General features: G+C 46.3%; 1 protein-coding gene across 17 annotated transcripts in view; it reads right to left on the reverse strand.

Annotated features, from left to right (window-relative positions):
* Nucleotides 1-15,554, reverse strand: part of LOC135918464 (protein lingerer-like) — a 102,462-nt gene extending 86,908 nt beyond the window's left edge. For 10 of the 17 annotated variants that reach the window (XR_010569677.1, XR_010569676.1, XR_010569681.1 and 7 more), the window contains exons 1-6: nucleotides 15,470-15,554; nucleotides 14,473-14,661; nucleotides 12,648-12,734; nucleotides 11,415-11,525; nucleotides 9,089-9,290; nucleotides 5,435-5,527 (exon numbers count right to left, since the gene is read on the reverse strand). Coding sequence is in view for 11 of the 17 variants with exons in the window: in XM_065452116.1 (XP_065308188.1) it covers nucleotides 5,435-5,527; nucleotides 9,089-9,290; nucleotides 11,415-11,525; nucleotides 12,648-12,734; nucleotides 14,473-14,622 (643 nt within the window). In the remaining 6 variants the exon portion in view is untranslated. The other 7 variants (XR_010569685.1, XR_010569683.1, XR_010569687.2 and 4 more) reach the window with 2 other exon arrangements.
* Nucleotides 15,555-26,756: the final 11,202 nt, after the last annotated feature.

Genomic DNA, 26,756 nt, shown 5'->3' on the forward strand with positions numbered 1-26,756 from the left:
TCTAAGGCACCACTGCAGCTGTTGCAGTTCGCAAATGTTAATAAAGTGTTCACGGCACTCAAATCCACAATCGTAAACATAGTCCCATCAGGCGGGCGAAGTGCGTCGTCGGTACCGTCACCCAAAATCTCGCGTTTCCTCTCCGTCGCTGGAGCGGAAGACAACTCCGATAGCTTTGCTTTGGCTTTCGCTTCCTCCTCCTCCCGCTTGGAGGGTTGCCGGTAGATCGTATCTTGCCGTACGCGAGCGCTGGTCGAAGGGTCCGCGGCAGGCGGACTTGTCACAGTATCCGCAGCAGCCGATGAGGTCGTTAGGCCTGCCGTTGCTGCATCGACGATTTCGGCATCGGTCGCTGGGGTTGTGGCGTCCTGAGCGTTTTGCAGTGTTGAGCAGCGTTTTTTTAAGTTTTCGATGAGCGTTCGTCGCACTTTTTGTGCACCATACTTGTACCGCGTTCGAAATTTGCGCTTCCGTTTCAGACATCGCGTTGACACTGGGGCAAGATGGCGCACCTCAGTGCGCGGCTCCAAGCGCGGAGCAGACGATGGCCATGCAGTTCCGCCAATCGGGAGGCAAGCTCAAGTCACGTGCACCGAGTGACGAATAGGAGGGCGTTCTAGTACCTTCTTTTGCCGCGCATTTTCTAAGTGGCCAATGGCTGAATGGGGCCCGTTCTGGCGGGAATTTGATGGGAAAAGTCGCCTCTTTCAAATGAGACCAAGATGTCCGCGCTAGCGCACGTGGAAGAGCAGGCGCGCGTTTCGGAAAATATGCCGTTTCAGCGCAAGTTCCACCTGAAATTCAGCTAGTACATGTCGTATAAGGCGTCACTGCGGCTAAAATACTGATGTTATCGGTATGAAATTAACAATATAGATGCAATAATAGCTGTACATTCCAAAAATGCAATAAAAAAAATCGAGTTTTTTTTCGCGATTTTTGGTCGCCACAACCCGTGTCCCCCCTTAAGGGGGGGACACGGGTCTTGAAAAGGAAAAAAAAAAAGGCTGATTTTTGGAAAAATGCATTTTCGCTATGTTTATACATTTAAGCATCCCTCCACAAAATCTAGAAGCTAAATTTAATCGGAAAATAAAAAATCTCGCTTAAAGGGGCCAAGGTGAACGCGAAATCAGCAAAATTTGGTCAAAAATGTTCAAACTTCACACCGTCGCCATTTGCAAACAAGATGGCCGGTGGCCGCCATCTTGCACTTGTTTTGAAGCTGTTTTCTTTGTGCGCAGTTTGCGGCAGTTAAAATGGCGTAGGTGAAGGGAAACCGCTGCTATCGCGTCATTTCTGAAGGATGCGTCCGTGCCAACGCGCACACCCCTGTGCCAACGCACCTCGCGTGCCTCACTCCTATTGGTCTGGCGCTCTTTGGCGCCTGCTCGACCGCTCTCGCGTTTCACTACGTTTGTTTATCTCTGGTTTCATGGCACCACTGTCTATGTTGTCTACGTTTGTTCAGCCGCTTGCTTAGCAACGTTTGATAAGGTGTTCATTTCGCTGCCCATAAGGCTGGGAAAGATGGTGGTCTACTATGCATCAAGCAGCTTTGGAATGCGCGACGGAAGGCGGCTAGGCCTGTCATACTGGCCATTCTACCGGATCGAGTTCCGAGCTGCAAACCAGCACGTCTAGCGTCACTTCCTCTGCCCATGCCATGCGTGTTGGCACAGATCATGCAGGCACCGTTTCCTTCACGACTGAAGAAAGTTGTGAGCGTGCAGCGATCACTAGAAAACGTGCCTGGCGTCGCAGTCTGCAATGGAACGAAAGGTTAAGATGCTGGCTGTCGACAGGAGAGAGGACCTCAACGACAGCGGAAGTGAATTTGCAATCGTGGATTTATTCATCGTACAAGAGTTCCTTGGACTCGTGCTGTGTCCCGGGTGCGGCTAAAAAGTGGTGATGCTTTCCATGACACCGCCAAGGAGTATGGGCTCTCGGCAATGTTCTGACAATGTTCTGTCGTCAGAATGCTGCGAGAGCAAAGGAAGAGCCTGAACCTAGGCACCACAACTTGCCAGAACATGTGGCAGAAGCGATGCTGCCTGTACATACGCAGATATCTGAAAAAACTGCTTCAGAAAGGCCAGCGAGGCAAGCCAGAATTCGAATGAGAACCTTCACTCAGTGATTTGGAGAGTCTCAAAGGAACAGCATGCATCTCTCTTTGCCGTGCAAGCTGCTGTTGGGGAAGCTGTCCTACGCTTCAACACTGGGAACCTGCTTGCGTCAACTGCAATTCTACAGCAGCTACACATGAATATTCCTGGCACTGCATCTCAGCGAGCAAAGGAGAAAGACGGCCATCGAAGTGCTAACTCCAACAAGAAGCCTCTTTGAGCGCAAGGAAGCTGCCCAAAAAGCAGCATAAAGATAGGATGCATCCAGATTACCGTATTTACTCGCATAATGATCGCACTCGCGTAATGATCGCACCCCTAAATTTTGTCGTCAAAATTCGATTTTTTTTTATTCCCCGCGTAATGATCGCACCCCAAACTTGCCGCAGCGATATGTCGTGTGCTAAGTCTAGCTAATAATGATCGCGCTTACCATCTGTCGAATGCTACGCGAACGACTCTTCAAGACAAGCCAAGCGGCCTGCACGCACCAAACATTCTTAAGTAGATGCCTCATTTCATTACTTTCGTCACTTTCCGCACATCTATGACAAAATGAGGTACAACCAAACTTGCCTTTATTATGGGTTGGCTTTATAATGGTTGATCTCAACAAAAACAATAAAGGCGCATTTCGACTCTTTTCATCTGCTTTTGTACTCGTGAGCACGCAACAAATCGCGCGCGGCAATGATAGTAGCCACGTTTACTCTGATACGATAAACGTGCACCCTATTCATACGCCGACGCTTGTAACACAGCTAAGATATTCGCCCACCCTTAGCGGAAACGTGCCGTATTAGGATAGTAGTGAAGACAGATGTCGCACCCATGCATTTCTATGTCACTGGCAGCTAAGCACGCCCACCTGTTTCTGTCCCCTCAAAGTGGACATGGCTATGTTACTGCCGCAAACTTGCCGATATTAACGATATTATTCATCACTGATACGGAAGAAACTGTTTCAATACACGTAATGTACTCACGAGAAGAAAAAAAAATCGCGTTCGGCGCGCTCGGCTTGCTCCGCCGGCCGCCATTTTTGTTTTGGTGTCCCGCACCCGCAATCTCGCATCCCGCAGCAAACGCGGGGCGAAAAAAAAAAAAAAATGTTTTTTTTCGCGGTAAATTTAACCCGCGTAATGATCGCACCCCTGAATTTGCGTCAATTTTTCTGACAAAAAAAGTGCGATCATTATGCGAGTAAATACGGTATGCCCCTGGTGAATTTCCTTGCGATTTTGTGCTACAAAAGCAGTTAGCTCGGAAAGTAACAGCACACGAAGTATGTTCTGCCAATGTAGCCGTCATGCTTGATCGTAGTTGGCAGAAACGAAGCCACAAGCGTCATAATGGCATAGGCACAGCCATTTCTGTGGAAACGGGGCCTTGCCTACACTTCATTAAAGTTTTGCCCAACTACTGCCAGAGTTGCAGTACACGCAAGACATTTGAAAGCGAAGAGGAGGAAGAAATATGGCAAGCTTTTAACATGCCAGTGTGCGAAAAAAATGTGCATTGCTCAGCACATGCCATGGAGGCTAATGCTGCTGAGAGGATATGGAATATCCTCTCAGCAGTCCTCTCTCTCTCTCAGCCCTGCAGTACATACACCAGTGAGGTTTACAACCTTCCTCGGCGATGGTGACAGCAAGGCTTATACAGCTGTGTCACTGGCAAAGTTGTATGGAAGTGTGCCCATCACAAAAGAAGACTGCACCAACCATGTAGCCAAGTGGCGTGGAACTGCCCTGCAAAAGCTCAAAATGCCATGAGGATAGAAGCTTACAGATGCAGTCATTCAGAAGATAGAGAGCTACCTTCAAGTAGCCATCAGTGCCAACAGAGGAAGTATATTGTGCAATCTTGGCATCATTCTTCCATTCGTGCTCAACGGATACAGCCAAGAGCCATAAGTTTTGTCCGGATGGAGAACCCTCCTAGTGCAAGTTCAAGCAGGCAGAAGCGTTGGGCCAGGCAGGCCCAGCACATATCCCTACTCTCACAAACAGCCAAGGTGAGACAATGCTGCCCGCATACAAAAGGCTCAAAGAAGAACAGCTACTCACTCGCTGTGTCAAGGGAAAAACTCAAAACGGAGCTGAATCATTGAACAGCAAGATTAGGATGTTGTGCCCCAAGACGAGGTTTGCCTCGCGCACAGTCGTGGCGATGGCAACAGCATTCACTGTCCTGTGGTATAACCAAGCTTACAAGGGCTATGAGCAGCTCCTGCAGGAACTAGGAGTGCTTCCCTAAGGGAACTAGTTGCGCTGAGCAAAAAGTGTGAAAAGAGAAGGATTTCCAGCAGGTCACTAAAGCTGACAGCAGAGGCAGTGCCTCACCGTCACCGTCTAGCCAAGGAGGCTCGTCTTGAGCATGCTGCCCACAAAGACTGGGGGAACAACATATGGTGTAGGTGAATTCTAAAGTGGTGTACCGGATCTGGATACGCTGGCCTGTACTGTGTGCAATTTTCATATAGATTTCACTGCTACAACAGAAATAAACAATTTTTACAACTTTCAAGTGAGTTTTTCTCAACTTCAAATTTTAGGCCGAACATGGCTTTTGTGTATGACATTTTATGTACTTATTGCGGTTCAATCAAGACCAAATTTGGTGTCCGTAATCTTTAAGATGCATAGAATGCACTTATCTAGGGTTTAATGCAATCAGTTTACTTTTAAGGATGAAAATGTTTGATACATTGGGTACCAGACACTGGAAACGAAGCACCAGATATTAGGTTCTCTTAAAATGTTGCCTGTCAAGGGAATGACATATTGCTTATCGGCACTCAGTAGTATTAGGGACAAGAAAAACCATTTTGCACTGCTCTATCATGCTAACTGCTACGTCCAGTAGCTGCACAAACATGCACTGTTTCTCACTTATGCATGGCACTTATAACATGAAAGCATCGAGCTATCCTAAAACTAAAAACAGATTTGGAATAAGGATATCAAGGTCTACAAGCGGTACAATTTTCATTAGTCTAGCATTAATATTTAAAAATATAAAAGTTCCCGAGGAGCGTCTCCCCTTAACACTGTCCGCTTTCGCAGCCTAGTGACATCCCTACGGCCCTGACGTGCATTTCTGGAGCACTTGTACAAAAGGTGAAGAAAGGTATTGCTTCTAACACCTCATACATGTGCCTGCCTGTTGACGACACAGTATCCAAAGTGAAACAGTCAATTCAGATAGGTAATCTGCAGTTGCTTTCTTAGCATGCCGGAATGCAGAGGGGCCTAAAACACAGCCATAGATGTAAAAGGACAAAGCAAGACACCACTCACGGCTGCCTCCCCGTGGCCGCATGTCACCAGTCCGCTCGCCAGAACGTCCGTCTTCCAAGTTTCGTTCATTCTTCTCAATTTCCTTATTCTTCCCTGCAACAAACACCAAAATACATGGTTAAAAGGGGGATGCAATTGGACACTTTTGAGTAGCTGGTCTAAACACATTTTTTAAACGGCAGGCTAGTGCAAGAATTTGTATTTTTGGACCTTTTGATAAAATGTCGATAGAGTTGAACCCCATTGATACAATTTTCAAGGGACTGCAGAAGAAAAGAAGTAACAGCTGGAAAAACTTAATAGTGAGGAAGACCGCAAACCACCAAACCAACACTGGAAACAGCTTCGAATGGCTGCCAGTACAATCAGATGTATCGGTGCTTATACTGTGACTGGGAACGGTGCATGCGTGTATAATTAAGGAACACGTCTGATGTTTCGTGGCAGTGACCCCTTCACCACTATTGATATGCTTCATTACGTTTTATGTATGCTTCTCTGCATGACAGGGTGAATCTGAAGAAAACCAGTGATTATGCAATGCATTTAAGGGGGGACCGCGGGGATCAGATCGCGAAAATCGCAAAAAAGATCGATTTTTGGCAACGACGCGTTTCGGTATCTGCAATGCCTAATCTACATTGTATCAAAATGGTTTGTCTGAAAACGCAATAAAAGTGCCCGAAAAAAATTAATTTATCAGTGCGTAGGGCGAGAAAACAGCTTTAAATCGCGTAAAATCACCATGGTTCGCGGAGCCCTAACTCGTCTTTCCCGCCACCGAACGCCGCCATCTTGGTATCGTACGAAAGCTCGAAGTTTCGCCATTCCGTTTCTGAATTCTTCGGTCGTCGCCATCTTGTAACAAACGCACAAACACAAAAGACGCGCGGGTCTGCTAGAGGCGGTCACACGGGCCCTGCGATGAAAGCGGGCCTCCGATTGGTTGCCGTACTGAAAGGCGTCTCGCCATTGGTTGCTGCTGCAGCAGCGGGCAAGCTGGCAACCACAGCGGACCGCAGTTGTCTGCTTTGAAAACCATGCTGGCGTCTTTCTTCGTTTGACACTCGCAGATTTCGGATTTATGAAAACTCCCAGGTCAGTGGTGGATCGTCGCTCGTTCGAAAAGAACTTTTAAATGAAGCATGCCTTCGGAAAACGGAAGCGCAAGCCTCCTACGGCGAGAAAAAGACGGCGGCCAGCGGGAGAAGCGGAGAACCCGACTGAACACGCGGATAACGTGCCGCGTTATCTTGCACCGTGCGATTCCAGCAGCGAAGCCGACAATCGCCCTGTGACATCGGCACTGATAACCAAGCCACCAGAATACGTGCCAACGGGGGCTCTGCGTACGACGTGCGCGAGTCGGCAACCGAGATCGCGTTGTTGGAGGCGACGCGAATCGAAGGTCTCCATCGCCGGCAGAGACGGTGTGCGTTTCTGATGCATCGTGCGACAGGGACACGCAGCCTGCGAGTGAGCCCCAACCGTCGTCGAGCTACATACTGTATGGTGACTCAAGGCTCACCAGACGAATCGTCGCACGATTCAGACGCGCCTCGAGCCGCGTTTTGTGTCAGCGGTGACTGCAGAAGCGCAGGCATGCAGCGTTCGCGACTCTTTTCGCGCAGTGTCCGCGACTGAGCGGAAGCAGCAATGCCAAGAACACATTTCGGCCCCTTGTGACTGTGAGTTCATTATTATGCCTGTTTCCGCGATGAACTCTTTGATCGCTAAAACTCTGTGCCCAAGATGCCAACAGCGTTCTGTGGGTGTACACTGCGATACCAGGCTCAGTCTGGCAGTGAAAATGGTGGTCATGCACTACTCCAGACGGCGCAAGAAAAGGATAAAGAACGCCTGAAGAAGGCATCCAAAGCCCACCAAACAATGAGGCAAATGTGTAAGAAGATGCCTGACAACAATGATTCAAAATATTACAGCCCTGGTGCTTTTTAATAAATTTGCAGTGCTTTTAAAACTTTGCAGCCAGTTTTCTCAATTGCATTTTTTTAGTCCATCACCTCGCTCGTGGAAAGCGTAGCACAACAATGGCTGGACCGATTTTGGCCCAGTTTGTTTTGCTGTGATCCACAAGCTGTGCTTTATTTAAAGACAGTCTTGAAATGTTTCTTTATCTTTCCATTATTTAATTATTTCACAATTACTACATGGCTCCATGCAGTGAAGCATAGTCATGTGCATGTTATGTTGAGCAAAAAATTATAAGTGCACCAAAAAAAAAAAAAATCGAACACTGTCTTGATGTAGATTAGACAACTGGGCAAACATGCAAAGTATTCCGAGCTCCCTATCACGTTTCATTACTGTGCCAGGCTTTCCACAAGCAAGGAACTTGTAAATTCTTATAAAACAAAAACTAATTAAGATATCCTAATGAAATTTTAGATTTGTCCCTTTATTGCAATGTGCAGTGTGTGTGCCAAATTTCAGCCCTTTCTGTCAAGAAACAAAAAAGTTAATTCTGATCCCCACCTCCCCCCTTAAACAGTTTCCATGGTTCACTAAAATGATTCCAACACCATCCCCCTTGAAGCACTTTTAAATTAGGCCTTTGATACGGCAAAACTACTGCAAGCCACAAGGGCACTTTGACAGTCCTCACGAGAAACACCACCTAAGCCCACTGTGTCTTGCAAGCTGGGATACGTTCAAATTTGTGGCACGTCAACTCGTCCACGCCTGATAATGGGCTGTTTAACACTTTCCTGTCCGTGCCTATACCCACTGATAGCCTCTTATCGATGGTTTCAACTTGATATTTTAGAGTGCTCGGGACGCTTTTGGATAGCCAGAGTCATCCACCACATCAAAGAGGAACTATTTTTTCGAGTTTCTTTTCTCCACCACAGAAAAAGTTTGAAAGCACCTTTTAGTCAAGCGTGACGAGCGTTCGTAGCTTCAGACTTCGCATCGACATCGTGCGCAGATGCCCTTTGGAAACAACGAATTTCGACAGATTCCGATGAGCCTTCGTCAGAATTTTTTTTATGGTGGCAGCAGCACAGACTCAGAAGATGATTTTGATTTATCAGACTTCAGCACGGATGGCGAAAGTGTGTCAATAGCCCCGGAACATCAACAGGTATCCGTCAGTAGCTTTCGCTTTCAACTATGAATTGTTTCATTGCTGCCACACTCAGATCTAAAGATATCCAGTGTGTTCTAAAGGTCACAGTTATCTGCAAGATGTCAACGCCGTTTGAACAGGTCCACTTGCTGATGGCAGTGCAAAGAGTAGTATTGTGAAAGAAGGCAGCCGGGAGTGCACTTCGGCATTGCACAATTACTGGACTCTGCAGTGCTGTACGGCAGCTCATAAGAGCTGCCGCACGAGCATGGTAGCTACTAGAGCTAACATTTTCCTTTGTATATAAAGAGCTACAAACAGAAACCTTATATTTGTGTGAATGTTATACATGGTCTTTTTGTTCAAAATGTGTATTTTGAAATTTTGTTTACTTGATGCAAAGCAGCAACAATGTTCTTATGGCGTTTTCTTGCAATAAATTCTTTTTATGCTTTATGCTTAAATGCTTTTTAGAACTAATGTTGCGAATGCAAGCGTGCTTGGCTACAGATAAGTGGCTAGAGTAGTTCAATAGGCAATGCAATGCATGGTGCCGCACTCACAGCTTCCTCCGCGACCTCCTCCGCGGCCACCACCAGACCCTCTAGGCACGTTGCGTGGGGGGCCGCCCTCCCCGCGAGGCCCCCCACGGTTCTCCTTGTTGCTGCTCGCGGGGCCACTTTGGTCCCCTTTCTGTTGCTGCTGCTGCTGCTGGTTGCCCTCCTTCACAGGCTTCTTCTTCTTGCCCCGAGTCTCCCACTCGCCCTGTGATGGGAAAGTCGCTTAGCACAGCAGCTCACATGCACACAAAAAGCAGGAAGAGCCCTGTGTATGCCTGGCATTGTCTAATGTTGGGCCTTTCTCCTGTGATTGCAAGGTGATAATGCCTGCTTAAGAAGTGCAGTACGCACTTGTAACACCAATGCCACATAGAATGAAACCTAATGTTCCTGCACCAGGTTTTGATATCTGCATGTAAATGAAAGCAATGCAGAGCTTGGTGGCATTACTGGCCTCAAAAATCTCAGGCGCTCACACCAATCAACTCGCACAGAATAAACATGCGGTAGGTACATGAAGGGAGCAGCATAAACAAGCATCCAAAACTTTCATCCACATAGACCATAAGCACACACTAAAGGGTGTCTAACAAGTTGACATTTTCAAACTCTGGGAGTTTTCCAGGTTTTCCCTGAGCGACACAACTTTATGTCAAGACAGGCTGACACCAACGTCGCCCGATTCTGTCACTCTCAAATATGCACTTTAAGGGGGAAAAAAAAAATAGCTAATCCAGTTTGAATAGTAAGGAGTAGTGTTTGTTTTATTCCAAATAGAAAATTGAAGGGATGGGATAGTAAAATGCACAGCAAATATCTTCAAAAAAATAGAAGTGGTAAAGGCCATTGCAAATAGAGTTGAACATTTTCAAGTACGAATGAAAAGAGATGCATACAGAAGCAAATATTCTCGAAAATGAGCAATTTCTATCAAGTGATAGCAACATCATTCGTATTAGGACTGAACTTTGTCACAAGTGAGGTTTTCTCAGCAGTCGGAAAGTCAACCTCAACTATCCTCACATACTCTGAGCCCACACACAATGTCTATATTTTGTGTTTCACTGCTTTCAAGAGTTTATTTTTGCTATGGATGAGGATCACCTGCATCTTTGCATCAGCCAACACTTTGCTTTTTTAGCTCAAGCCCCTTCAAAGTAAAGGCGGCCCAGTTCCTTACCCAATCATTCCTGACTGCAACAAACATTTCTTTTCTTGCTCTCGTTTCGCCACGCATTCGCCCCACGGACCATCATGTGAAGCACCCTCTTGGTCAGTTGTACAGTCATCAATTTTTTGGAATCCCTAGGGGCTACGAAAACGTTCGAAAAATCAAACGGGCAGTGCGAAAAAAATGGATGCATGTCTTTTACTACCCTTATGGGCTCAAATCCTCACAGGCACGTCCGAAAAAGCTCTGTACACCTATTAGGCATCTCAGTGCTCGTACTGTGACAAGACACGGTGGGTGCATGCTTGTATAAATATGGAATATGTACTGTGTCCCGTGACAATTGCCCCCTCCCACGCTTGTTAAGCTTCACCGCAATACTTTATGTATGCTTCACCGTGTAACGTCCCTGTGCTGAGGCGCCGCTGTCATTCGGGAGCCGGCATTATGCAAAGTGCCATGCTTTCTAAGCTTCGCAGCCAATCGTAAGGATTACAAAGGCGGAGTCGGTGCCATTACTGACAGCGTCGAATTCTTTCAATGAAAAACACGGCACTGAACGGCAAGAACCTTAAGTGCAACGTCGAAGTAGCTAAGCCTCGTGTTGCCGCGGTGGTGGCTACGGCTGCCAGCGGATCTGCGTGTGAGAGCGCCGATTTGAGGCGGCAAGATAATCAAAGTGGCGATGTTGGCTTTGATTAATGCAGTTTCGGACCTGCCGTCACGGCAATAAGTCCGGAAAATTGGACAGCGAAGGGTTCTTGCATGTGAAATTACTGACGTTTTTATATACTGACTATGGGGCATGTGGTGGTGCCACGAAGCCGTCCGAATTATTAGGCATTTCCCTAAAATGGGGTGTCCAGAAAATCTGTCGAATGTGCACTGGCAACTCCTCCAGCAGATGGCACGGCGTCAAAGACAATTCGTTACGATTCCTCTCTTACTCGAGCCAGCACTAGGGCGACTTTCATCCCCCTATCAATAAAATGACGGCTAATTTACCCTGATTGAAGCACTAATTCTCTTAGTTTTCCAGATTATTCAAAATCCCTGAGAATTCCCGGTTTTCCTTGTTAATAGATACCCTGCACTAACTTTGTACATGATCCTGGACATGCTCCACAAAAAACACCATAGGAAGCATCCAACACTAACCTCCTGCTTGTTGCCTTCAATCAGCATGGTGATGGCTCGTGCGGGGTCATTGTCGCAGTCATGCAGTGCTATCACGACTGCATCACTGGACTGGCCTGTCACCTCCATCACCTGCAGTGAAATAATGATAATGAGTACACACACACATGCACACAAATACTGCAATGGCACTGGGATTGCGCTATTCTGTTTCCTGTACCATTTTAAGTTCGCAGAGGCAAACTTAATTGCCTCACAAATTTCAAGGCTTGAATGGTTCAAATTGAATGCAAAGCTCCTCTAAATAAATGCAAGCAATCAGAAGTTTGACATAAAGGACACTTACATTTATCCTTTTTGAGGACTGCAGTAATAGACTTCCATTATTACGTCATAACAGCACACAGTCAACTCAACAAACTTTAAGGAACCTTAAGTACTTGCTTAGACAACTGAAGCTGCAACTGCAAACAGCAGTATTCTCAGTTCAAGTAAATGTTGAAACACCTATTCATTCATGAAGAGTGCAGCTGACTTGCAAAGATTCAACTCTGACAACACAAAATTGCAGTTGGCCTGCTGTGTTTTCGATGCATTATGGAACCAGCTCGATTGAAACAAGGTCTTCAGCGAGTGCAAGCCTTTTTTGCTTCTCCAGGTCCCTTCAATGTGGCCAGAAAGAGGCGATGAGGAGACACTTATAAGTTATGAATAAGTCTAAATCTGTCTAGGTGTGATATTCAGGCTGCTATTTATGACAACTGATGATGCTGCAAGCTGGTGTCACCAACTGGGTAGCCCATAAAAGGTAAGCAGGGAGCAAGTTTACTCAGAAACCCACTTTAGTCCTTGAACTGTTGAAAGCAACTGATTGTGGAGGTCTCACTGTGCAGTTTGCCCACACTGTGTTACCACATTTCCGGGCAAATAATAGCCAAGTTTAGCGCAACTTCAGAAAACAAAAGAAAAACATGCAAAATTGCCAAAGACAAAGCAGTCTTGAATGCATGAAGTGCATTGCCTTCTCCGCTGTGGATTGGAGTGAATGCAGACAATCCAGAAGCACAATTTTTATGCTGCCAACAGTCACAAAAAAGAAAGAAATCCTACAGCTCAAGGCATTTGCATAGCCAGCTATGCTGGCACCTGTCCAACAGGAAGCAAACCGGTGCACTTGTTAAAGCAATACAGCTTCCTTGCATAATAGAATCCTGCACGGGTCAAGTTGCCCTATCAGAATGGCAAAGGACTCACCTGGTTGACTTTGTTCCTGATGTCCGGATCATCTTGCTTCGTTGGGTCATTGATAATCTGTGCCAGCCGGATCTGCTCGGGAGTTGGCTGCACAAAAACAAGGCCACATCAGTTTTGAGAAGACCCTTTGTGGCATTTTTGCCAACACTATTACAACGCAAAAAGCTTTAGGAGGGTTGCCAAGCTCCTATAGAATGTCAGTCTCTGGCAACCGGCAACACTCTCCTACAAGTTCACGATAAATGCTACAGGATTGCCAACTGGGCACTTAAACCTTTCACACATCTCACTCTCACGGGCCACCAACTGGAAAAGTCCTAAGATTAGGGTGAGTATTGTAGAATCATGTTCAAATATTCTCAGTCCTTGCAATTTACTGGTTTAACACGTTTACAATGGCGGGCACCAAAATTAACCCACTTGCATTGCACATTCTCCAGTATATGCATCTTCTTTTTCATAGCTTTTCTTTTTTCAATATGTAGCTGCGGGGTTTGTGTTATTTAATGCACAAAACACAAAGGAAAAAACCAACACAAAACAATGGCCACAGCTGAAAAGTGTACTTGAAGCTGCCCGAATTTTAACTACAGGAAATCCACAGACTATCATAAACGAAAAAACGCTTTTTGCTTGCTGGAGGCAAAGGTGCTGACATAAGGTTCAATGTCACATGAGTTCAGGTGAACATAAACCCAGTTTCCAACTTATCTAGATCACTGCGAATGCAGCAGACCGCAATCCGATAGCACTTCACAAGATTGCCTGTCTCATATCACACAACTTCGCTTTTCTTTCAACAAGATGTTTCTCAATAACATGTCTCTGACATTGTAACTCGTAGACATTTTTAAGTACTACCCGAAGGATCCTTGTGGTCAAAGCTTTGTCACACTACAATAATGCTTTTTTCGACTTCCTTGTTGCATATGACTGCAGTGAGTAGCACAAAACCTTTCTCGTCACAGTGCATGATGCAAGCATATACACTATAAACAAACAAGATTCTTACTGCATGTGCCATAAGCCAGCACTCACAAAAAACAGAATGAAACATGTGAGGCATTGCACTGTTTCAAAATACCATTACAATGATTTCTGCTCAAAGTGATACTCCTGAATCGCATTTGCACAAAGGAAGAGGAGGTCTGGTGCTGCTTCAAGCAATGCAGAACACTAGCACATATCTGATGTTACACTGCAGCTGACCACCTAACATTATGCTAAACACATGTGTAACTAATTAACAGATGTGTAGCTAACAGTTCATCCAGCTGCCGGCGACTTAGCACGTAAAAGCATGTGATCGGAATGTGCATGGATACACGCCATTCAACATGGCAAGCGTAATAGGTCTATTGACTCGGCATGGACAGACCCCACTCGTCCATCATGCACAACTTTGGACCCTAGAGCTTCCATTCAACAAGGTCAGAATGATATAAACCCTTATGAAGCACCGACCATATTGACCTATCATGCACAAAATTGGAACCTAGAGTTCTGGTTAACATTGCCGGAATTTCACAAAACGAGCGAAAGGGGGGCCTTATACAACGTAAAGCTCTGCGAAAGCTTTGTAAACGTAAATCATCACCCCCCTCTTTGCTTCATTTGCCTACAGGGCGCCCAACAGGTCATGGTCCAACACAAACGTGGCCTATCTGATGGCAGTACGATTTCTAAATAGTTACACAAACCGAAAAGAACAAAGAGACGACATTGCAAAAGAAAAGAACAAGAGAGTTCTAGGGGAAAAAAAAAAAGAAACGATGCGAGAAGGGTGCCAGCGGGCCAACGCGACGCACTGTGCAGGGACACTTACCTGGACTTTGGGAATGAAGCCGTCGGGCGGCTTGGCATGCCCATCTGTGGCAGTGACCGCCTTGGGAGACTGTGTCGTCGCCGTCGACGGTGACTTGTTCCCTCGATCTCGGCTGCTTTTCCCCGCCCTCTGTGTATTACTCGAACTCATCACTTGAATACCGTATGTACAAAATGTTATGTACAAAAGCTGCGGGGAGAAAAAAAAAAGGGGGGGGGGAATCACGGGTCAGAACAATCGGTACAGCGGGGATGGCGAAGCTTAAGTTGGCGATGCGTCACCAACCACGCGAAGCTCACCGCAGGATGCTTCGGACAGGAGAAATAACGGACGCGTGCGCTAGACCTACGGCGCACTTCGCGCAAGAGACACGGACTCGCCGCCGCGCGCACAAACTACGTTGTCTTCTCGCGCGTCGCTTCCTCGCAAAGAATGTACGCAGGCACGCAAGGCAAAAGTCCTGAACTGGAGTGGAATTTCACATATGATTTCGAAGGAGCTTCCTCCGACGCCAGCCGCTTAAACGCGCGGGCCAAATGCCGTCGCGTTTCAACTTTCACGGGGGGGGGATCGGGTTCAACGGCAGAGAAAGAAAAGCTATTCGCAGCACACAAGGCTCTCGAGACGCCGACCTCAGACGAAGCGATTCATTTTGAGAGACGCTAGTTTTGTAAGTCGACATCGATTTCAGAATCGGTTCGTTTCATAACGGCGGGAGCGCTGCAATGACGGAGGTAGCCGCGGTACAGCGGTGTCTCCAAGCGAGGCGAGCCGCGCAACACAACGTTAGGCTTAAGCGCTAAGCCTTGTACGCGGACGCACAAACGCGACGAAAAACGATTTTCAAAGAGCTTACGGAGTCCTAGAACGAATTTGCATCAAATCTTTGGGCGCTCGCGGTTCAGGAATATGTGCAAAAATATCATGCACACGACGAGGCCGAGCACAGAGCCGCTCGGTTATCTTAGAACAATAAAACACGTCCAAATGCGTTTACCTTGGAAATGCGCTCACAAAAAGCTTGTGTGTCACGTGACCAAGAGAGCCTCTCGTCGGTGACGTCAGAATTTGGGCGCCGTTTCTTATTTCTCTTATAATGACAAAATATTTTCATGTTATCTTGTAATAATACTGGTCAAATAAAAAACTTCTTTCAGTTTAAAAAAACATTGAACTATCTGGTTGGCGATATTGGGGCTAATAGGTGGTAATGTAGTTTTTCGCGCCTGCAGCACGCTGAACATGGCCTTCGAGATCTGTTTTTGTATGTGGGCTAACTCGAAGGGCAACTAACGTGGACTGCCGCTCGTTGCAAAGGCGTACGGCATGTCAAAGCCGTTCTGTGTATGAAACTCAATGGTGCTCTGGAAGTCAAGTTGTAGGTGGCGCCCGATAGTGCCCAGATTAGGTCCTCAGAAAAAAGATGGCTTCCTCAACGTAACAAATGCAAATCTCGAAGGCTATGCTTTTGCGAGCTGCATGTGCCAGAAGCGATTGCAGGAGCCAGAAACGCATCATGAAGCGCAAACGCGTAAATACTGCAACCATTTTGCGAGTGTAGATAAAAATGAAAGTACTTATCCGGATATTTCAACTGGTATCGTCGAAGAGAGCACTAGCTGAAGAACATCGTTTACTTGCCGGATCAATGTCAAAGAAGAACGTATGAAGAAAACACCTGCCTAAAATGAATAAGTGCATTGGACGCTTCACAGCTTGCTGTTACACACCCAGAGTGACAGCACGCTGCGCTGTCGAAGGGGAAAAAGTGGAGCAAAACGACGCGGATAGGGACAACAAACTACCTCAAAACAAGGGTATCGTTGCACTGTTGTATGATCACGATAGTGAACCTTCCTTGATTGGAACCACGGTGTAATTGAAACCGGGCGAGCCAGGAGCACAGAAAAGGCCGCCCCGCTGTCATATTAGACGGAAACGCCCCGTGACGAAAAGCACGACGAAGTTTGACACAGACACGGCGGATACTGATACCGCACGTTTTGCACGGCAAGCGTCTGCGGCGATTTGCCGTATCTGTCTTACATAGCAGCGGAGCAGCTCGGTTTGGATATTGCCCTAATGGAGCGCTGAGATTCGGTGGTGGACATCTCAACTAATTTGCGTGCGATTTTCAAGATTTCAAGAAAATGAAAAGAGGGTGCATTAAAATGTGACCGCCTCAAAATGCGCCATCTCAAGAACTGCCCCAGGATTCTAATGAAAGAGTAAATTAGCGAATGTTTTCTTAATGAGTTTTCAGAAACTCGCGTTATTAACGGAAGCCATGTCCGCCTCGACTATACAGTCATCCGCAAAAACGACACGTTCGCCATGCCGATAAAAAAAAAAAAAGAATGGTGGGACTTCTTACGTATCTAAATGGATTAGAAAAGGGCATGACCACTGATCTCTACTATAGGGGGCCGAAGCTACAGTAGATATCAGTGTGCATAACTAATAACGGACGGACTAACTCACTCTTAACCGGCAAAAAAAAAAAAAGGCCTATTTATTTGTTAAAGCATACCTTACATGCCCAACGAGGGACCGTAGGTAAAGGCTGCAAAACATTTTTTTTTCACTACACAAGGATTATAACGTTATATAGTTGACACGATTCAACGTATAGGGTGTTCTGTTACACAATTTCTAGCGAAAATGCACATTAGAGGAGCAGAGGGGGGGGGGGGGGGGATATCAGAATGAATATACACAGTCGAATATGACACAGAAAGAGCAAATATCGATAATTACGAAGTACGGTTAGTTCGCTGTTCGCGCCGAAAAGGATGGGCGACGGAGATGGCGCCGGCGCTTTCAAAGAAGCGGTCACGAGTGCGGCCTCCTCCCTACGCCGCACATGCCCGAACAGGTTCTCGATCACGGCTGCTGGGGGGAAAAGAAAGAAAGAATGAAATGAAGGGATAAGAAAAAAGAACTGCTCTACTGGCCGTTTTTTTTTTATTGAAATGAATATTAGGAGAGGTTGGCGCCTTTATGGTGGCACCGGCTACTCCTTGTCACTTGGCAAAGGAAACAAATTTGCGTAAAAAGGGAAAATAGCGACACGAAATATGGCACTCAGTAGAACACTGGATGAATAAAAAATATACAGTCCTACAGTACATGAGTCGCATAGTTCTGTGCATTACTTCAGTCCACGTACGCATATATAAAGTCAGATATTTAGAACAGCCATAACAAACAACACATGTAATGCACTGCAAGTACAGAAGAGAATTATACATATTGCATAAAAGTTGCGATCGCCACATAAACCAATTATGAATCACGAACAACGTTTATGTTACTCATTTAGCGCATTCGGATCATCTGATACCTAATATTTTCCCAAAATGTTGGTCTCCTCTAAAAACTTTTGCGGAGCAAGTAGCGCTCTTTTTTGAAAGCCCGCAGTTGGCCATGGGCCAACTGCGGGCCATGCAACACACGTAACCATGCAAAATTGCATGGTTACGTGCCATGCAAAATTGCAAACCATGCAAAATTGCTTAGTCGCCCGCAAAAGACGTGGCACGAGCAAAAATAAGAGAACACTTCATAATTTTTTTTTTATATACGAGACCAAACATGCCACAACTGGCGCGCTCGCGGTTACAAAAAATCAGCGCGATTTCCAGAGCAGCTCGCCCAAGTGTCATTGTTCAACACGGATGACCAAAATCAGGAAAAAATAAACAGCATGCGCTACACGTATTAACTTGTATGACATGCGCTCACCATTTGTTTCGTTTTTTTTTTGAGCAACACTGATGTAAATTTGAAGGTTATCAGAGGATATTGGTGACATTGAATGTCACTGAAGAAATTAAGTTTCAATGTATGCCCTTATGCTGACATAAAAAAGAAGCAGCTAGAACATCAAGCAACTTGGAAGCACTAAAGAAAAATGAAAGTCTGGAAGCTCTCAAAAGGCCTATAAGTGACAAAATGCTTATGGTGACATTAGATAGTCCGTGAATACAGTACGTGATAAGATAAAACATAGTACAAGAGAGGCTTTGGGACAACGGCGCTTATCGACGTCCAAAAAAGCGGAAATAAAAGCAAACGCTGACAGTTTTGTTACAAATTCACTTTCTCGACTTAATTTTTCTAGTAGTCCGTTTTATTTTCATTATAATTGAATAAGTTAATATGTCAGTTTTTTGTATGTTGAATCTGATTGGCACCCCTCTAAAGCATCTGCTGCGGATCAAAGTTAGCTTCATTATGCAAAAAAAAAAGAAAGGTGACTTGTGCAGACAAAACACAAGAGAAGAGAAGTGGACAACACGTGTTGTCCACTTCAACTTCCTGTCGTTCTAAAGTTATCTTACTGCTTTCACGCAGTTTTGGGGAATAATGGGGTGCGGGCTCTTGGGTAGCGTTAATTTTGCCGTTTTGGCCAGGTGAAATTGATTCGCCCCATTGTGCTTGTTTCTGTTGCGCAGATTACAATACGTCCCCTTTGTCAACGGGTACGCACGCGCTAGTTCAGATCAGGCACATTGGCGTGCTGTAGACTGCGGGCAGTGACAGACGGTTGCTACGAACATATGCAGTTAAAACTCGATCTAACGAAACCCGATTTTACGAAGTACCCGATATAACGAAGATGGACCTAATGAGCGCGCGCTTCGATATTTTTCACAGAACGGAGTTTCTGCGAAATGCATAACACGACTTCACCACTAACCTCGGTGTGCGAATCTCGCAAGTTCAACAGTTTGCGTGGTTTTAAGTGTCTTATAGAGATGAAACTGCGGAACGTTGGCATCTTACAGAGGGCTACGCGTAATTCCTTATCCGAATTTTCTTGTCTTTTTATGCAAGTTTTGTGCTAGCTATCAATAATTCTCGCTTCAACCAATGGTCTCCTCGAAGCGAAAGATGTGCCCCGCTGTAGTTTGCCCAGAGCAGCAAAGGAACTTACGCCCGCCCTATGTCATGAATTCAAATATACGCGGGTACCATTTGCGAGTTTTTTCTTTTTATACATAAATATATAAGGAGACTGTTGCGAGAATGTACAGTTTCCCTTGAAACTGGTCGGTCCACCGACTGAAACTATTGGGTAAATAAAGCGAAGACAACCGCGAAGTGGTGCTTCTCATCTTTCTTTATACAGGGTGTCACACGTAACTTAAGCTAAACTTTAAAAATATGCAAACTACACGTAGCTGGGCAGAACAATGGTAATGTCTGCCATAGCTTGGTGATACTTAAATTATATTTTCATTCCGCCTAATTAGCTAACTAGCCTTATTTAATTAATCAACTTCTGAAATATTATAATTAGATGAAAAGTGTAAATAGCAGCGTTTACATGAATGCTGTCGCGTCGCATCGCATTTCTAGCGCATCACATTCATGTAAACAGCAGTAATGCGCTAGGAAGGCGCATCGCATTAATGCGCCAGGCAAGGGTAGATTTACGGGCGCGAGTCGACTCTCGCGGAGCATGTAAACGCACGATCGTCGCATTAGGAATGATGGGAAGGAACTAGCCACCAACATGGCGGCGGTCCCGGCTGCCCGCTTCGAATTGAATTTGGCGTTGCTTTTGTAAAATGCACTTCGTTCGCAGCAAATGATTGTGTAAACGGCTTTCGCTTAGTCTCAGGCCGCTTCGACGACTGAGTATTATAGATAACCTTGTGGTGTTTTCGAGATCGCTTCTCGTTTCGAACGACTCGAACCCTAACGAAAGAAACATTCGAGATGTATGCGCTACCTATCGCTAGAGTAGGGAAATAGCCGCAACGACGGCATATAGCCTCTGAGATCCGAAAATCTCGATGGCCAACGGAAAGTGTGAAAAACGTGCGGTGCTTCGCGTACACTACAGTATAGCGTATAGCGTACAATTTAAGTTGCGTACGCAAGACTAAAGCAGCCTATTTCTCGGCACTCAGCCACCAACGTGCACTCAGCCCACTACCGGAAGCCAGTTACACCTGAAGTCGGCTGCACTTCCCTTATACGACACCATGTGGCGCTACGTTCTCGTGAGAGTTAATGCGCTACATGTAAACGGTGTCGTATCGCCTTTCCCAAATGCGCTTGGAAATGCGATGCGCCACTGTCGCATTCATGTAAACGGGGCTAATGAGAACGTTGCAGAGCGACATGAGAAACTCCCGATACGGCTTTCTGTTGCTCAATACGTGTTGCATCCTCCTCCTCCTCCTCCTCAAGAGAAAGCTCTAGCTCGAGTGCTCCTATTTAAATACATGTAGAAGGAGAATTCGTTTTCATAGGTAACCACTGCACCAAATTTGACGAAGTTTGTTGCATTTAAAAGAAAAACCTAAATTCTAGTCACTGTTGGCTTCGGATTTTTCATTTATGTTGTCGATTCTTTATTCAAAATTGGTCACAATCACAAATTTTCCGAAAACAAAACTTCAAATTTAGAACACTAACTCAACTATAAAAAATGATGTCACAATTCTCTGAATTGCATCTAATAGTACATGGTCCTCCACATTGTTTTGGAGAGCATACGGAAGCGAAATGGATACGTAATGCGTTTTGTTTTCGGTTTCGCGGCGGAAAAGTATGCGTGATAACCTTCGAATTTTGCTTCTAGACCAATCTAACCTTCTCGGCAGTGTAGTAAAGCAGCATTTTTATCTTTGACGCTGCGACCATACAGTGATGTTTTTCTTGCAGGGAGTCCTGTTACGTGTGTTTACGGCACAAAACAGCACTTATTTTGCTTTTCCCACAACTTCTGAGCGGCTTTCGGCACTCGTTTGTTTGTGCGGATCGTAAATCTCCATTATATAAAACAGTAATTAATTATCGGAAAGCTCGCAAGCAACGAAGCTCTCAAGACGTTAGGAGCCTATTCGTGCCCTTGCGTATTTTCTAACGTATGTAATTAAATATAAATAATTTAAACTTAAATTGAAGTTTTAACAGTCAATTGACTGTTATCTTCACTGTTCTTGGGCATTCAAAAAAAAAAAAAGAAATGAAGGTTCTGAAAGAACAACAACAACAAATATGTATCTCATCTTGCGATGTGGGCGCGAAGCTCGAACATACAGCACCCGCGACGAACTCTATATCGAATGTCCGGCGACAAGGGATATGCGAAATACTGGAAGTAGGCTTTTCCACATTTTCAAGTTGACCTACACAAGATGGCCGTCCTTTCGCTCACGACAGTATTAAGCCAAGGGTAGAGCTGCAAAGAGTGAGGAAATGGTATGAAAGAGTTGACGGCAAGTATATCATCACCAGCTCATGCACCCCTGCTTTACATTTACTTAGACCATCCGCTCACGGTAGCTTAAATTGAGTACCCCGCCCACAAAAACACACAGGTGGGCGTTTTTCGCTAGTTCTATATAGCGCATTCCCATCTGGACATGTTTTAATGCGAGGGCATCACTTGTCTCATTGTGTGACCCGGCCGTCATTAGAAAGCCGTGGCAGAAACACGGCACACAAATTACGTCATCCCCGTCTAACTAGAAAAAAAAAAGTGGCCATGGTGAGGATTCGATCGTCTGCTCCACCGTCCATCACTCCGTATACATAAATAGCCGAACACGCTAACCTTTGCGCCATCGTTGGCCCTTTTCTTTCTCCTTGACATGGTATTTAATGCATCATGCATACGCGACAAACGTACAATACGCGGGAAACGTGCGAGCACTAGCCGACAGATTTCGTATCCATGCCTAGAAAAAACCGATAAATCACGCTGAGCGCGCCGTGCACGTACACAGAAGAGCCAAAAGTAGTTTTGAACTTGAAAACGTGGTAACGACAAGCCACTTATAGAGAGATCACACTAGTCCGGTTGAAATTCTCTTAAGTCGTACATGTCCTTCGAGTGAAAAATCTTTTGAGCCATGCACACAAACTGTGAAACGCCGCGGCGGTGGCGCCGGCAGGGATGGATGGATGGAAGGTAGGAGCTTTCCCTTTGAAACGGCGGGATGGCAGTTACCACCGTGCTCAGCTTTTTATTTTTGTTTACTGTGTTGTAAGTTATTAAAATTGCCATTTTCTTTGAATACGTCTTCCTACATTTTTGACTTTATGTCACCTCTCTGCTTTCGAGCCACCAATCTTCCAATCGCTTTTTGCTAATTTCCACCGCATATTTATGTACATGACTATATTGTTATCATGACTATTGTTTACGTGACTATAGTTAGGGAGGCGTGGAGGCGAGCGCCATCTGGGGGTGTTGCAAGAAACCCCGCGGCGCGTGCGAGCTAGACCACAACAGCAGCAGCAGCAGCGCCCGGAAAGTCGGGAGAAGAGGCAAACAAAGCTTCGCTTTAAAGGGACACTAAAGGGAAACAATAAATCAGTTCAGACTAATGGAGTATTGTTTGAGAACCCTGCAGGCAGTCATTTCAAAAAGATAGTTTGATTATTAGATGAGAAAATGAAGGTACAAGTATCAGTATTTGAATTTCGCGCCGAAACCTCTGCGCCGGTACGTCAGCGTGACGTCAGGGATTCCAAAGTATGTTTTCGCATTTGAGCCGTGTTGGCTGAATAACGGTTCCCAAAACTTACCATGTTTAATATTTGGTTCTTTCAGAACACAATGTAGTCAATCTGTACCACTATATATAATTAGTAGGCCCTAGAAGATGCCATCAAAATCCATGACGTCACAGCCCCCAGGTGCGGGAACTCAAGTAGGCGTCGCCACCCGTATTTCGTTCTTGCGCTTTTTCTGGCTAACCAAACGTCTTATCGTTGTAAGAGTGGTGTTCTTGGTGTTGTAGAACGGTAATTTACTGATGCAGGAGAAATCATTCTTTACTTTAGTGTCCCTTTAACGCATGGCCAGGGGGGTGGGTAACTTGTAATCATCCGTAGCTCTCTTAAGGAACGCTTCACTCAAATTGTAGCGCGAATGTTTTACTGTAGCTGCACCCTACACGCGTCCACAAAATTCTTTCGAACCGTTTCAGGGACCCTGTAACTCAAGCCTAAATAAGAAAACAGACAGGATAAACAACATGCGATGATATGAAGTGACGGTGTCCATTCAAAAGCTTTCTTTTTTCGTGCAACGTAACTACTGAATGACAGGAGTATTTGTTCTTTTGTTTGTTAACCTGTAAAAGCTTAATTCTCTTGCATATTGTCTGGTCATAGCTTCTGGCTACAACAAATTTAATGGAACACAAAAACACGGCCACATTTTCTGTGCTTTTGCTTGTAGGCGTGCCAAAGCTTAATGCTCTTGCAGATTGTCTGGTCATAGTTTCTGGCTACAGCAAATTTAATGGAACACAAAAACACGGCCACATTTTCTGCAGTGCGTCGCCATGTGTGGATGCAGGCATGTTCTCAGGGAGAAGGAGGGTGGCGGAGAGGGTTATCTCACAGGCGTACCTGTGAGTTACACCTTATTTCATTTCTCTTTTGCAGGTTTACGCGTCTTTATGACGAATGGTGGGCATTACTCACATTTGTACTTGTAAAGGTACCCCCCCCCCCCCCCCCCTTTATTTGCATAGAAAAGTTACCTTGGGTTGGGCCCCCTCCCTCCCGAGAGAAAATCCTGGGTACGTGCCTGTGCGGATGAGAATTGTAGCGCGTAGACAACTGATTTCCCCCAATCTCAGATGAATAGAATGTCTGTCTATACGATCTGGGCCCGACTACATGACAATGGTAGATTGCACGCGACCCCGTTGCACAGTGCACCGCCTGAGAAATGTGCCGCACACGACAACGTTTTTCTGGCTTCCACTGTTTGAGTCACACACCGTTTGAGACGCGACCTGCTATAGTTATTGCCCGTGAAAAAGCGCACGAGCACAATAAATAACCGTGACTCCCTTTTTGCTTCTCTCATCTAGTTCGTCATATCCCGTTTTCATGCCTTGTTTAATCGCGCCAATAATTTTTATTACGATATATTGCGAGTTTACTGCCGTCGTCGTTGGCGTCGCCACGATGTTCATATAAAGACCAAGGGCGATAACATTATCGCCGCGCGCCGTATGTGTGTATGTGCGATTGAAAGCGTGTGAGGCTGAGCCGACGATGGTGGCTCAATATTGCGCACGCAAGGGAGGAAATAGTGGAGGAAGCGCGCCGTCTTCCGTCGTGCGCAAGGCACGGCGATCATGTAGAGCTCCCATGTGGCGCAAAAAGAAGAAAGAAAGAAAAAAGACGATGGCATCCGCGAGCTCCGAGTATTGCGTTTCGATCGCTGAGCGCTGTACATTTCCGACGCTGCTTTGTTATGGTCTAGTAGTTCTAACATGAATGAAGGAACCGTTATTAGGCAAGAGTTTCGTGTCCCATGGGAATTGCCTCCGCAGCTGTAACGGCTTCGGACTATGGGCTACGAAAGCGAACGCTCAGATTTGTAGTCGCCATTTTGCCGTCTTATCAGTGCACCAGTCTTCGTTTTAGGGCACATTTTCCTTCCTCACGCTTCCCAACTCTAGTTGCATTCCGCCGTGGTTGCTCAGTGGCTATGGTGTTAGGCTGCCGAGCACGAGGTCGCGGGATCGAATCCCGGCCACGGCGGCCGCATTTCGATGGGGGCGAAAACACCCGTGTACTTAGATTTAGGTGCACGTTAAAGAACCCCAGGTGGTCGAAATTTCCGGAGTCCTCCACTACGGCGTGCCTCATAATCAGAAAGCGGTATTGGCATGCAAAACCCCATAATTTTTTTTTCGGCACATGACTGTTTGCTGTGCATCGACGGTGAACGCAAACGCACCGGCGTGTTCGCACTTGCCGCCACCGGCGGCTCTCGTCGCGCTAAGCTGTGTGAAATGGACCATGACTGAATATTGGGCTATATTCTAATACATTAAGAAGGACGAAGCATTGCAAATATAAAAATGATTGCAATCGACATGAGAACGAGAACATACCGACAGATGTGCGATCAGTGAAGCAGCTGAAGAAGGGAGACGTACGTCTCTTTTTTTGTCCATAATTTTAGAACGCAGCTCTTAGGCGTCCGTTCCTTCATTGACCGTCGGCGTAACCGAGTGAACGAGCACAGCGAAGGATGAAAGAACGAACGCGGAGCGCAGCGGGGGGTGAAAGAGGGCCATATAAAAGCGCGACGAGGAAAGCGGAGGAGGAGGGTGAAAGCGTGAGAAGAAAAGCGTAGTGCCCCGTAAGACGGGCTCTGCGGCGACGACGGCTACGAGATGGCGCCAGAGTAGTGCGCTGTCGTCTGTTCACCGATGGCATGCAGTGAGCGCGTCGACCGATACCATATATGGAAATGAAGCATTGCATGAGCGGAGGTCTGTCTGTCTGCGGCGGCTGCTGGGAATCGCGCCCGTCGCCTCACCGCAGCGCGCTTCCTCTAGCGATCTCTCGATTGGCGAGGCAGTCGTGCCACACTTCGCTGCGTTTGCAACGTACCGCACGAGACAGAATGTCTGCGCCAGCTAATAAATCGCGAAATGAAAACGGGTATAGATTTCGCACTAGGGAACATCGTAATCATCGTCGAATTTTTTACTCCAGGAAGAAACACTACAACCTGGGCCGAACCCGACGGTGGTACAACGTCTCGCGGCATCTTCGTAGCGTTCAGCTACGGGGAAAGGACTGGGGAATGAGAGCCGACCCCGAAGGCGGGGGTGCAATTTAACACGGTGTCCCATAAAGTGCTAGGTGCCACGAGGCGAGACGATGATGATAGCAACTATATTGTACCGCCGGATAAGGAGGCCCCTACTCCCCGTCCCTGGCACACAGGCCTTGGGGACGGGGGCCGGAACCTCCGCGACTAGAGGCAAGCAAAGAGGTCTTGACTCTTCACGGCCTCTTCCGCCAGGCGGATGGCGTGCTGCTGTGGAGTAGGGTCCTCGCTCCGCAGCAGGGCTTCCCAGGCCTCTCTACAATTTATGTTTTCTTTAGCCCCTGGTGAGCTAGCATCGTGCATGTGCGAAACACATCATACGAGGCGAGACGCTCCCGATCGTGACGCAAGAAAGAAAGTCATTACACTCGCGGACAACTTTCTGTGGATGTATATGAAGGGAAAGCTGCGGGCGCGTGGCTGCTGCACATATGTTACCGCGCCAAGTAGACCGACAGCGTTTGACAGTGCTTTTGTGTGCTCGGAACAGACTCTGAATAGACGCAGCTCCCACGTGCGACGGTTTCGCGCTTTCCCAGACGCGGAAGGGAAAAGCGGTAAAAATAAGTGAACCTTTACACTCAGTGGTGTGTTCTTTCTACTGTTACTAATAAGGTCTTCATATTTTGTCTTCTCCATCCTAGACTAATTTGAATTAAAACGCGGG

This window comes from Dermacentor albipictus, chromosome 2 (assembly GCF_038994185.2).
Source record: "Dermacentor albipictus isolate Rhodes 1998 colony chromosome 2, USDA_Dalb.pri_finalv2, whole genome shotgun sequence".
NCBI lineage: Eukaryota > Metazoa > Arthropoda > Arachnida > Ixodida > Ixodidae > Dermacentor > Dermacentor albipictus.